This window comes from Sardina pilchardus, chromosome 5, assembly GCF_963854185.1.
Source record: "Sardina pilchardus chromosome 5, fSarPil1.1, whole genome shotgun sequence".
NCBI classification, from domain to species: Eukaryota; Metazoa; Chordata; class Actinopteri; order Clupeiformes; family Clupeidae; genus Sardina; species Sardina pilchardus.
The window spans coordinates 1,063,803-1,075,743 of NC_084998.1; the positions used below are offsets into that span (position 1 = coordinate 1,063,803).

Below are 11,941 nucleotides of genomic sequence, written 5' to 3' on the forward strand. Positions count from 1 at the left end.
CTAGCTGCCTTGTGCCTGTGGGAGCAAGGACACAAGCATACATGCACAAGCACACTCTCACACACACATACACACACACACACACACACACATGTGCATATATAGATAGATAGATAGATATAGAGTCGTCGTCGTCCCCCCCCCTCCCCCCGCTCCTGTTGAGAGATAGAGAGTGACGGGGGTGATTGTGATAATGAAGGAGAGTAAAGGAGAGAGAGAGAGTGAGGGAGAGAAAGAGAGAGAAAGCATGTCTGTGACCTTCAGTCGATCCCTCCTCTAGCCCTCCAGCACCCCGCCCCCCACATACGCCTCCTCCGCTGTCTGTTTGCGCTCACCCCCTCCCCTCCCTCCTCCCTCTCTCGCTCAGACTGTGTGTTTGGCCTGAGACAGATCGTTTGCTGATAAATTGGGGAGCGCATTTGAGCATATGCTCTCATTAAGCAGCAGCCACCCACGGAGCAGAGAGGAGCAGGAGTGGACACTCCTCACGCACACGCTTCTCTCCTCTCCTCTCTGCTCCTCCACTCATCTCCTCTCCTCTCCGCTCCTCTTTGCTCCTCTCTGCTCCTCGTCTCGTCTCCTTTTATCTCCTCTCCTTTCCTCTCTGCTCCTCTCCTCTCCTTTCCTCTCTGCTCCTCTCTGCTCCTCCTCTCGTCTCCTCCTCTCCTCTCCTCTCCTCTCCTCTCTGCTCCTCCACCCATCTCCTCTCCTCTCCTCTCCTCTCTGCTCCTCCACCCATCTCCTCTCCTCTCCTCTCCTCTCCTCTCTGCTCCTCCACCCATCTCCTCCTCCTCTCCTTTCCTCTCTGCTCCGCTCCTCTCCTCTCCTCTCCTCTCCACTCCTCGCTCACAGGGGCAGGATGGAATAAGGCAAAGAATGCAAACGGAAGTGTCTGTCTCAGTTCATCTGGTTTTGGCTGTGTGTGTGTGCACGCACGAGTGAAAACAATGTGTGTGGTCAACACCACACACACAGAATTGCTTACAAATGGACACTGTCTGGCTTTTTATGTATACACACACTCAGGCACTCACACTCACACACATATGCACATTCTGAGTGAGACAAACTGTGAGAATCACTCACTTGCATGTATGTGTAAGTACACACACACACACACACCCCAGACAGTGCGGTGTGGCCCAGAGAAGCCCAGCACAGATCTGAATATCACAACACATGTTGACTTCTAAACAACCAGCAGCTGTCGCGGTGCTCGGAGGAATACTTGGGCTTGTCATTAGCTACACTGCTTTAATTATCAGGAGGCGTCTCTGCTCTTTTATACACAACGTGTTGTTTCAGGCCTCTCATCGGGCTGTGCTGTGTTGTGTTGTGTGAATGATGGCATATGTTTGGAGCAACATCTCCATCTGGTTGTGTTTTGCCACGTCATTCATTATTCATTTGGTGCATATTAGCACATGATTTCCCATCGTCTCTCTCCCCATCCACTCATGTGTGTCAATCAACCCTGTTCTTCACCTCCATCAGCCAGCCCTCACGCTATATACATCAACCCTGTTCCTCACCCCACACCATACCATACCATATACATCAACCCTGTTCCTCACCCCACCCCACACCATACCATATACATCAACCCTGTTCCTCACCCTACACTATACCATACCATAAACATCAACCCTGTTCCTCACCCCACACCACACCATACCATATACATCAACCCTGTTCCTCACCCCACACCACACCATACCATATACATCAACCCTGTTCCTCACCCCACACCACACCATACCATATACATCAACCCTGTTCCTCACCCCACACCATACCATATACATCAACCCTGTTCCTCACCCCACACCATTCCATATACATCAACCCTGTTCCTCACCCCACACCATTCCATATACATCAACCCTGTTCCTCACCCCACACCATACCATATACATCAACCCTGTTCCTCACCCCACACCATTCCATATACATCAACCCTGTTCCTCACCCCACACCATACCATATACATCAACCCTGTTCCTCACCCCACACCATTCCATATACATCAACCCTGTTCCTCACCCCACACCATACCATATACATCAACCCTGTTCCTCACCCCACACCATACCATACCATATACATCAACCCTGTTCCTCACCCCTCACCATACCATATACATCAACCCTGTTCCTCACCCCACACCATATACATCAACCCTGTTCCTCACCCCTCACCATACCATATACATCAACCCTGTTCCTCACCCCTCACCATACCATATACATCAACCCTGTTCCTCACCCCACACTATATACATCAACCCTGCGTGTGTGTGTACTTTAGGTATAGAATGTTGGATGGATGCGAACCTGGCTAGAACTGTTTGTATCATAGTTAGAAGACTTAGCTGCTTTTAAAACTAGTTCCCTCTTAGCAATGTGCCGTAGTTGTCATTGACATTCTCTACTTTTCTGTCTGTCCATCCCTGTTTTCCTCCCCTCTTTTTGTCCATCCCTCCCTTTCTCTCTCCCTCCATCCCTCCCTCCCTCTCTCCCTCTATCCATCCCTCCCTCCCTCCTTCCTTGCTCCTCTCCTCCACTAGATCCCCCCACCACCACCACCGTGTTCCCCACCGTCTATGTGCCCATCCTAAAGTCCAGCGCCCACACCACGGCGCCCGGCACCAGGCAGCGCGCGGTCTTCACCTCCCCCACGCTGGCGCCGCTGCAGCCGGGCCCCCTGGGCAGCATAGTGGGGGGGGCCGTGGGGGGGGCCCTGTTCCTGCTGCTGCTGCTGGTGCTGGCCGGGCTCTACTACCAGAGGCAGCGCAGCACCTTCCGCGGGGACTACTACACCAAGCAGTGCCTGGGGCCCTCGGACATGCAGAAGAGCCCTCCTCATCCCGGCCACCCGCTGCGCCAGCTCTACGGCGCCGTGGCGAACGCTAACGCTAACGGCGGGCTGGACGTCAAGTCCTCGCGAGACATTTGCGACGGAGGGGACGGCAGCGGCGGGTTCGTCTACCGGGACAAGGACCGGGAGGAGTGGGGCGACTACGACCGCGAGCGTGCCCCCAACGGCCGGAGCAGCAGGGCGCTGAGGTCAGAGCTGTCCGGCGATCGCCATGACTACCCCGATCACCACGACTACCAGAACCATTACAATCACCATAACCACCAGGACCATCACCACGGCAACTATCACAACTACCATGACGACCAGCGGAGCATTCATCACCCCGGGCCTCGCCGCTACCCTCCTCCGTCAGTGACGACCAACGGAGCCCCGTATTTCCCCGAGGAGGTCTACGACAACGAGTATGTGTCGCACACGGACGGCTCCATGATCTCACGCCGCGAGTGGTACGTCTGAGCGCGGAGGAGGAGCTGGACATCCGTCACCAAATGATCACCGACACGGGAGCGAAGCTATTGCACTTTTGTTGTTGCTCGAGGTCTGCCTTCACCAAGAGACTTTTAGACACCGACGTGCTTCTCTCACTCAGCTCCTCAAGGGATTACCAGAGCCTGGGAGACAAGCATGAGCAGATGTGTTTAGTCTAGAGACGTCACACACTGGTGATCTCAATCTATTAGTGGGTAGAATGTGTGTGTGTGTGTGTGTGTGTTTTCTTTTCTTGGTTACCTGCACAGAAGAGTTTTTTGTGTTTTTCGCTTCTTTGTTTTGTTTTTTTGTGCTCGTAGACTTTGAGAAGGCTTTTTTGTTGTCCCCAGATTGTGTGTCCGTGAGCCTTCCCTCTCTCCTCCGCCGCGGACACATTCCACACCCCACTCTGCCTTTCAGAGCCCCTCCGCCACACTGCACTCTTCACTCTCAAGTGGACGCTCCGCTCCGCTCTGCAGCGCTCCAGTGTTCCCGTCAGCACCGTACTGCGGGCTCTGGGAGTTCCCCTAAATGGCCCGATGCCAGGCCGCTCGTTCTGAATCAGCGCTGCCGTTATATCCCTCCTGAGTGTCCGTAAAGACGGCCTCTGGCGCTCGGCCTCAAACACCCTCAAGAGCATGTGCTCTGACCACTACCCGATGGCACAGCAGCACATTTGTGAAGGCTCTGAGTTTGGTTGGGTTGGTTGTGGGGTTTTTTTTGTTTGTTTGTGGTGTTTTTGGGCAGGCTATTTAAAAAGGAACAAATATTTTTTGTTATTGACATTCCTATTATGTTTCCCATACAAAGAGAATCTGAAGGACCACCTTGTACACTTGATAAATGAACGCATAAACTTTTGAAGTACTGATTTGTCAGTCAGCTCTGATATGCAATGGTTATGTTGTGCTTGCACTCGTCGTTGTTGGAACAAGTTGTTTACATTGTTAGTCTGGACGGCTCTGGGCCCTCAGAATCTGTCAACTGTGTGCTAGACTTTATCAACACGTTTTGTTTGTGCCTTTTTCGTCTTGCGTTTTTACGTGTGCCAGAACAAACTTCTTTATATATCTGTATGTCTGTTTTTCAGGGGATGTAAGTCTTCATGTGATTTTGTGTGTGTGTGTGTCTGGGCGGGTGTGCAGGCTAGTGTCCTTGTCTTTGGTGCTAACCTATGCGGTATTGTGTGTGTGTGTGTGTGTGTGTGTGTGTGTGGGCGGGTATGCAGGCTAGTGTCCTTGTGTTTGGTGCTAACCTATGCGGTATTATGGGGTAGCTTGCCAGTGCAATAACTTATTTATTTTGATTTCTTAGCCAAATTATGTTTCACAGGTGACATTTCTGTGATTGAGTTTTGTTTTGTTTTTCCAAATCATCTTCATGCCTGGGTGGAAAATTTGAGAACATAATCGTGAATCATTTGATGGAATCTTCTTTGGGAAGCAGTGCCTTCTCCCCTTGCTAATGTAGAAGATCATGAGTTTATGGTCAACCATGACATGGAAGTGTACAATCTTCAGATAAAACATGGAAGTGTGCAATCTTAGGTAGCCGTCTGCAGTGTCTGCAGTCTCCAGATAGAAACAAAGGAAACACCAGGTGGGTGGCCATCCCAGGACTGCTCTCTTTTGATGTTGGTGTCAGACTTACGGTCCTGCTCTCTGTGCTCTTTAGTTCTGGGATTGATTAGTCCAGACTACAGTCCTGCTCTCTGTTCTCTATAGTTCTGGGATTGATTAGTCCAGACTACAGTCCTGCTCTCTGTGCTCTTTAGTTCTGGGATTGATTAGTCCAGACTCAATTCTGGGATTGATTAGTCCAGACTCAATTCTGGGATTGACTGCAGCTTGTTTATGTTTGCTTGACATTTAGCATGACATTTGTGACACCGAAGTTACAAAACAAAAAAACAAATACCACAAGTAACTTGAGTGAAATTGTGTAATAATAATAATAATAAAAAAAACAGTATAACTGCCAGTGGATGTAGCAGCTGTGAGGTTTGAGCAGGGTCTTGGAGGCATCATGTATGTGTGTGTGTGTATGCACTTAGACTGAGAGGCATCATGTGTGTGTGTGCGTGTACGCACTGAGACTGAGAGGCATCATGTGTGTGTGTATGCACTGAGACTTGGAGGCATCATGTATGTGTGTGTGTGTGTATGCACTGACTTTAAGCAGCCACGTTCACAGTGTGTTGTTCATTTCTTTCTTTGGATGTGTATTTGTTTTTCTAAAAGGAGAATGAGCCTGAGAGTTGATATGAAGCATGGTACAGTAGACTCACCTCACCTGAATGTCCAGGTGCCCCCCCACCACCCCCCTTCACTTGACCAATGTGCTGGGGGGGGAGGGGGGGGCACTCTAGAGCAGAGAAGTCACACCAACGTACGACGCTGGATGAATGATCAACATTTGTTAAAAAAAAATCAAGTAACTTTAGTTTGAATAAAGCACCTTTTGTGAATCGTCTCTCTGCTGTGTTTAATGTGGTGAAGATGGAAGTGTGTGTGTGTGTGTGTGTGTGTGTGTGTGTGTGTGTGTGTGTGTGACTACTTGTTTACAGGATGCTGCTTCCTCTGTCAGTGCCGCGACGTCTCCGTGCACCAGAGCTGCCAGCTGTTCCTCTGCTCAAGCTTCCCTTCTCACATCAACAGTGCTCTGGTGTGTGTGTGTGTGTGTGTAGCGGCCGCACCATACAGTAGACCAGAGTTTCTGTAGAGTGATTAGACTTGTCCATTGTATTTAACCCAGTTGGTTGAAAAGCTTTTGCACACCTCCCTTGGAATAGGTCACCAGTTCTACTCTAAAGAGAAAATCCTTTTTTTCACATTTATTCACATGCGCAACACTTCGCTCCTAGACCTTCCTCAGGTGAAGTTGTTGTGTTTAACCCACAATAGCGGAGTGTCAGCATGAGTCTCTGCCAGTGCTGTTGATTGTTCCCTTATTTTACTGTGTGGTAATAGTTAGCTAGTGTTAGGGGTTAATGGCTGACTTTTTTTTTTTTTCACTTTTTGTATTCTGATTTAAACTTGCACTTCCTACTCCTTGGCCCATAACGTACACGTGTCTTTGCTCCCTGGGGAAGTGTGTGTGTGTGTGTGTGTGTGTGTGTGTGTGTGTGTGTGTGTGTGTGTGTGTGTGTGTGTGTGTGTGTGTGTGTGTGTGTGTGTGGTAAAAGTGGTCTGCTGCTCCAATCATGCTGCCTGAAGCCCCGCCCCCTCCCTAGGCCATTCCCAGCGTCCCCATGGCAACAGACTCTTCTCAGGCGGGTGACTGGGCCGCCTTTTCCCCCAACGCTCTGATATCTGCACACACACACACACACACACTCTCCTGAGGCTCTGATATCTGTACGCATTCTCTCTATCTAGCGCTCGGTCTCAATTGCTCGCGCACACACACACACACACACACACACACACACACACACACACACACACACAGACGCTTGCTCCCTCCTGAGGCTCTGATACCTGCATGCGTTGTCTCTCTCACGCTCGCTCACCCACTCGGTCTCTCACTCACGCTCGCTTTCTCTTCATCTCCTCCCTCTCTCCTCATATTCTCTCCATCTCCTCCCTCTCTCCTCATAATTCTCTCCATCTCCCTCTCTCTCATATTCTCTCCATCTCCCTCTCTCTCTCATATTCTCTTCATCTCCTCCCTCTCTCTTTCATATTCTCTCCATCTCCCTCTCTCTCTCCTCATATTCTCTCCATCTCCCTCTCTCTCTCCTCATATTCTCTCCATCTCCTTCTCTCTTTCATATTGTCTCTCTCTCATACTTCTCCCTCCCTCTATTTCAACACGGAAATGGAATCAAGAAATGTCAGTGGTATGAAGAAGAAAACAAATAGTTTGAAAACAAATAGTAATATGATAAACAAATAGTAATATGATAAACAAATAGTACCAATAACCAAATAGGGACAATAGATGAATAGTGCGGATTAACGAATAGGGGAGACGAGCCCTCAGATAAGGTCAGAGTAGATGTGGGAAGGTGGTGACCAAAGAATGTGTGTGTGTGTGTGTGTGTGTGTGTGTGTGTGTGTGTGTGTGTGTGTCTCAAGGTGAACTCTCCATTTTGAAGTGCTCGGGTATTGAATGAGCTCATCACCACGATTGACGCATCATCACAGCTGTGGAACACACTCCTCTTAACCACACTGAACACACACACTGAACACACTCCTCTTAACCACACTGAACACACACACTGAACACACTCCTCTTAACCACACTGAACACACACACTGATCACACTCCTCTGGGCTGAACACACTCCTCCTCCCCACACTGAACACACACACTGAACACACTCCTCCTCCCCACACTGAACACACACACTGAACACACTCCTCTTCCCCACACTGAACACACTCCTCTTCCCCACACTGAACACACACACTGAACACACTCCTCTTAACCACACTGAACACACACACTGAACACACTCCTCTTAACCACACTGAACACACACACTGAACACACTCCTCTGGGCTGAACACACTCCTCTTCCCCACACTGAACACACTCCTCTTCCCACACTGAACACACACACTGAACACACACACTGAACACACTCCTCTTCCCCACACTGAACACACTCCTGTTCCCCACACTGAACACACACACTGAACACACTCCTCTTCCCACACTGAACACACACACTGAACACACTCCTCTTCCCCACACTGAACACACACACTGAACACACTCCTCTGGGCTGAACACACTCCTCTTCTCCTCACTGAACACACACACTGAACACACTCCTCTGGGCTGAACACACACACTGAACACACTCCTCTTCCCAACACTGAACACACACACTGAACACACTCCTCTTCCCCACACTGAACACACACACTGAACACACTCCTCTGGGCTGAACACACTCCTCTTCCCCACACTGAACACACACGCTGAACACACTCCTCTTCCTCGTGCTGAACACACTCCTCTTCCACACACTGAACACACTCCTCTTCCCCACACTGAACACACACACTGAACACACTCCTCTTCCCCACACTGAACACACACACTGAACACACTCCTCTTCCCCACACTGAACACACTCCTCTTCCTCGTGCTGAACACACTCCTCTTCCCCACACTGAACACACTCCTCTTCCACACACTGAACACACACACTGAACACACTCCTCTTCCCCACACTGAACACACACACTGAACACACTCCTCTTAACCACACTGAACACACACACTGAACACACACACTGAACACACTCCTCTTAACCACACTGAACACACACACTGAACACACACACTGAACACACTCCTCTTAACCACACTGAACACACACACTGAACACACACACTGAACACACTCCTCTTAACCACACTGAACACACACACTGAACACACACACTGAACACACTCCTCTTCCCCGTGCTGAACACACTCCTCTTCCCCGTGCTGAAGTTGTGTTATTTTGATCTGCTCCTCCTGTCCCGTTGGCCCTTCAGTTGCATGGTCAGTAATATTCCAGGTGTCAGAAATGCTCCTAGTTTTGTTCACCGTCTGCCTGATCTCATTATTTTACTAATGCATAAGTAGACAAGCCTGTTAATCTGGACATATATGCCATCTGCGGCACTAAACACAGGCCCAAACTGGACCCTTAAAGATGATGATCAGTAATCAGTCATGATTGTGTAATTTGTTGTAATTTGAACTGCTGGGTTTAATAGTTAAAAAAGGATTCATGATATTAATTGTTGGTAACGGTACATTTGTTGGTGAATGGTTCCTGCTAACGACTGTGCTTAATGAATCCTAAATAAAGACTAGTTGTGAAGCTGTGTTCATCAAGATGGGGCTCGCCAGTGCTGGGCTAATTAGCACAGGCTGCTAAAGAGAAGAATGGGATGGACAGATTATGGACAGAGGAGTGGGATGGACAGATTATGGACAGAGGAGTGGGATGGACAGATTATGGACAGAGGAGTGAGATGGACAGATTATGGACAGAGGAGTGGGATGAACAGATGAATGGGATGGACAGAGGAGTGGGATGGACAGATGATGGACAGAGGAGTGGGATGGACAGATGATGGACAGAGGAGTGGGATGGACAGAGGAGTGGGATGGACAGATTATGGACAGACGAATGGGATGGATGAAGGAATGAATAATGGAACTTGGACTCAAAGCGTCCGAGAGAAGCAGTAGGATGAGAAGGTGGCCTCCTCCTCTCCTCTCCTCAGGCCCCCCACACGGGTCTGACCCCTCCGTGACCCCTCCATGTCCATCTGCGCCTCCGGGGGGGTCAGGGTGCGTGACCTTTGACCTCAGATCATCCACTATGCTGTGTTTATGTGATGTCACAGACTCCTAGTTTATCTTCATTGTGTTCACATGTCCTTTGGGGAGCACATTACGGATAACAGTTGATGGATAATTACGATAGAGCGCCAATCCTGCACATCTGGGCTCTTGTAAATCAGCTGTTAAGAGTAGGAAGATTGCTACAACTGATTCAGAATTCTGCAGCACGCCTGGTCTTCAATCACCCAAAGAGGATGCATGGAACTCCTCTCCTAGTTACTTAAACCCAGAGTTACCCAGATCACTCACTTTAGGACACTGCCTGGATCTGCACCCTGCTATCTCAATACTATGAAGCTGTGCATCCCCAACTGCCCACTGCAGTCTTCTGATGAGCGTCTGTTGTGTTGACCAGCCATAAACGCTGGGTCATATTCAACACACTCCTCCTCAGTGGTCCACTCATAAACGCTGGGTCAAATTCAACACACTCCTCCTCAGTGGTCCACTCATAAACGCTGGGTCAAATTCAGCCATAAACGCTGGGTCAAATTCAACACTCTCCTCCTCAGTGGTCCAGTCATAAACGCTGGGTCAAATTCAGCCATAAACGTTGGGTAAAATTCAACACACTCCTCCTCAGTGGTCCAGTCATAAACGCTGGGTCAAATTCAACACTCTCCTCCTCAGTGGTCCAGTCATAAACGCTGGGTCAAATTCAACCATAAACGCTGGGTCAAATTCAACACTTTTCTCCTCAGTGGGTCCTTACACAGGAAATGACTGTATTGTTTATTATTGCTGTTCTCCTTAATGTAGTTTTACTAACATTATTATTGTTCAAGTTTAAATTTGCCCATTGTATTGTTTTTATTGTATGTCACTTGGACAAAAGTGTCTGCCAGATCCCAGAAGCAAAACCTTTTCACGCTAGCGATGCCAGGTCCCATAAGCATAAACTTATCACGCTAGTGATGCCAGATCACATAACCTTATCACACTACTGATGCCAGATCCCATAAGCATAACCTTATCACACTAGTGATGTCAGATCCCATAAGCATAACCTTATCACGCTAGCGATGCCAGTTCCCATAAGCATAACCTTATCACACTAGCGATGCCAGATCCCATAAGCATAACCTTATCACGCTAGCGATGCCAGATCCCATAAGCATAACCTTATCACGCTAGTGATGCCAGATCCCATAAGCATAACCTTATCACGCTAGTGATGACAGATCCCATAAGCATAAGTGATGCCAGATCCCATAAGCATAACCTTATCACACTAGTGATGCCAGATCCCATAAGCATAACCTTATCACGCTAGCGATGCCAGTTCCCATAAGCATAACCTTATCACGCTAGTGATGCCAGTTCCCATAAGCAGTTATCACGCTAGTGATGCCAGATCCCATAAGCATAACCTTATCATGCTAGCGATGCCAGATCCCATAAGCATAACCTTATCACGCTAGCGATGCCAGATCCCATAACCTTATCACACTAGTGATGCCAGATCCCATAACCTTATCACACTAGTGATGCCAGATCACATAACCTTATCACACTAGTGATGCCAGATCCCATAAGCATAACCTTATCACACTAGTGATGCCAGATCTCATAAGCAGTTATCACGCTAGTGATGCCAGATCCCATAAGCATAACCTTATCATGCTAGTGATGCCAGATCCCATAAGCATAACCTTATCACGCTAGCGATGCCAGTTCCCATAAGCATAACCTTATCACGCTAGTGATGCCAGTTCCCATAAGCAGTTATCACGCTAGTGATGCCAGATCACATAACCTTATCACGCTAGTGATGCCAGATCCCATAAGCAGTTATCACGCTAGTGATGCCAGATCCCATAAGCATAACCTTATCACGCTAGCGATGCTGGGCTCTGTTGGTGTGCACCAGTGGGAGGGGCTCCATTCTTCATCCCGTGTACTATTATGGGATGCACAGAGCCGTGTCCTATGGGATACACAGAGCCGTGTTTGGTTGTTAAGTTAAGCATCACAGGCCCAACAGCTTTATCATCATGACTGCATGTAAGTGTGTTAAGCCTTTACACACTGGGGTTGTTTAAAGTGACTGAATGTGTGTGTGTGTGTGTGTGTGTGTGTGTGTGTGTGTTATGCAGTCACTTTAAACAACCCCAGTGTGTAAAAGCTTAACACACACACACACACACACATTCAGTCACTTTAAACGACCCCAGTGTGTAAAAGCTTTGTGTGTGTGTGTTAAGCCTTTACACACTGGCGTCATTGTGTGG

General features: G+C 48.7%; 1 protein-coding gene across 1 annotated transcript in view; it reads left to right on the forward strand.

Annotated features, from left to right (window-relative positions):
* The window catches only part of nectin3b (nectin cell adhesion molecule 3b), a 44,546-nt gene extending 40,235 nt beyond the window's left edge, over nt 1–4,311 (forward strand). The window contains exon 6 of the mRNA XM_062535893.1: nt 2,567–4,311. Coding sequence (XP_062391877.1) covers nt 2,567–3,336 — 770 coding nt within the window. The 3' untranslated portion in view covers nt 3,337–4,311. The remainder of the gene's footprint in view (nt 1–2,566) is intronic.
* Nucleotides 4,312–11,941: the final 7,630 nt, after the last annotated feature.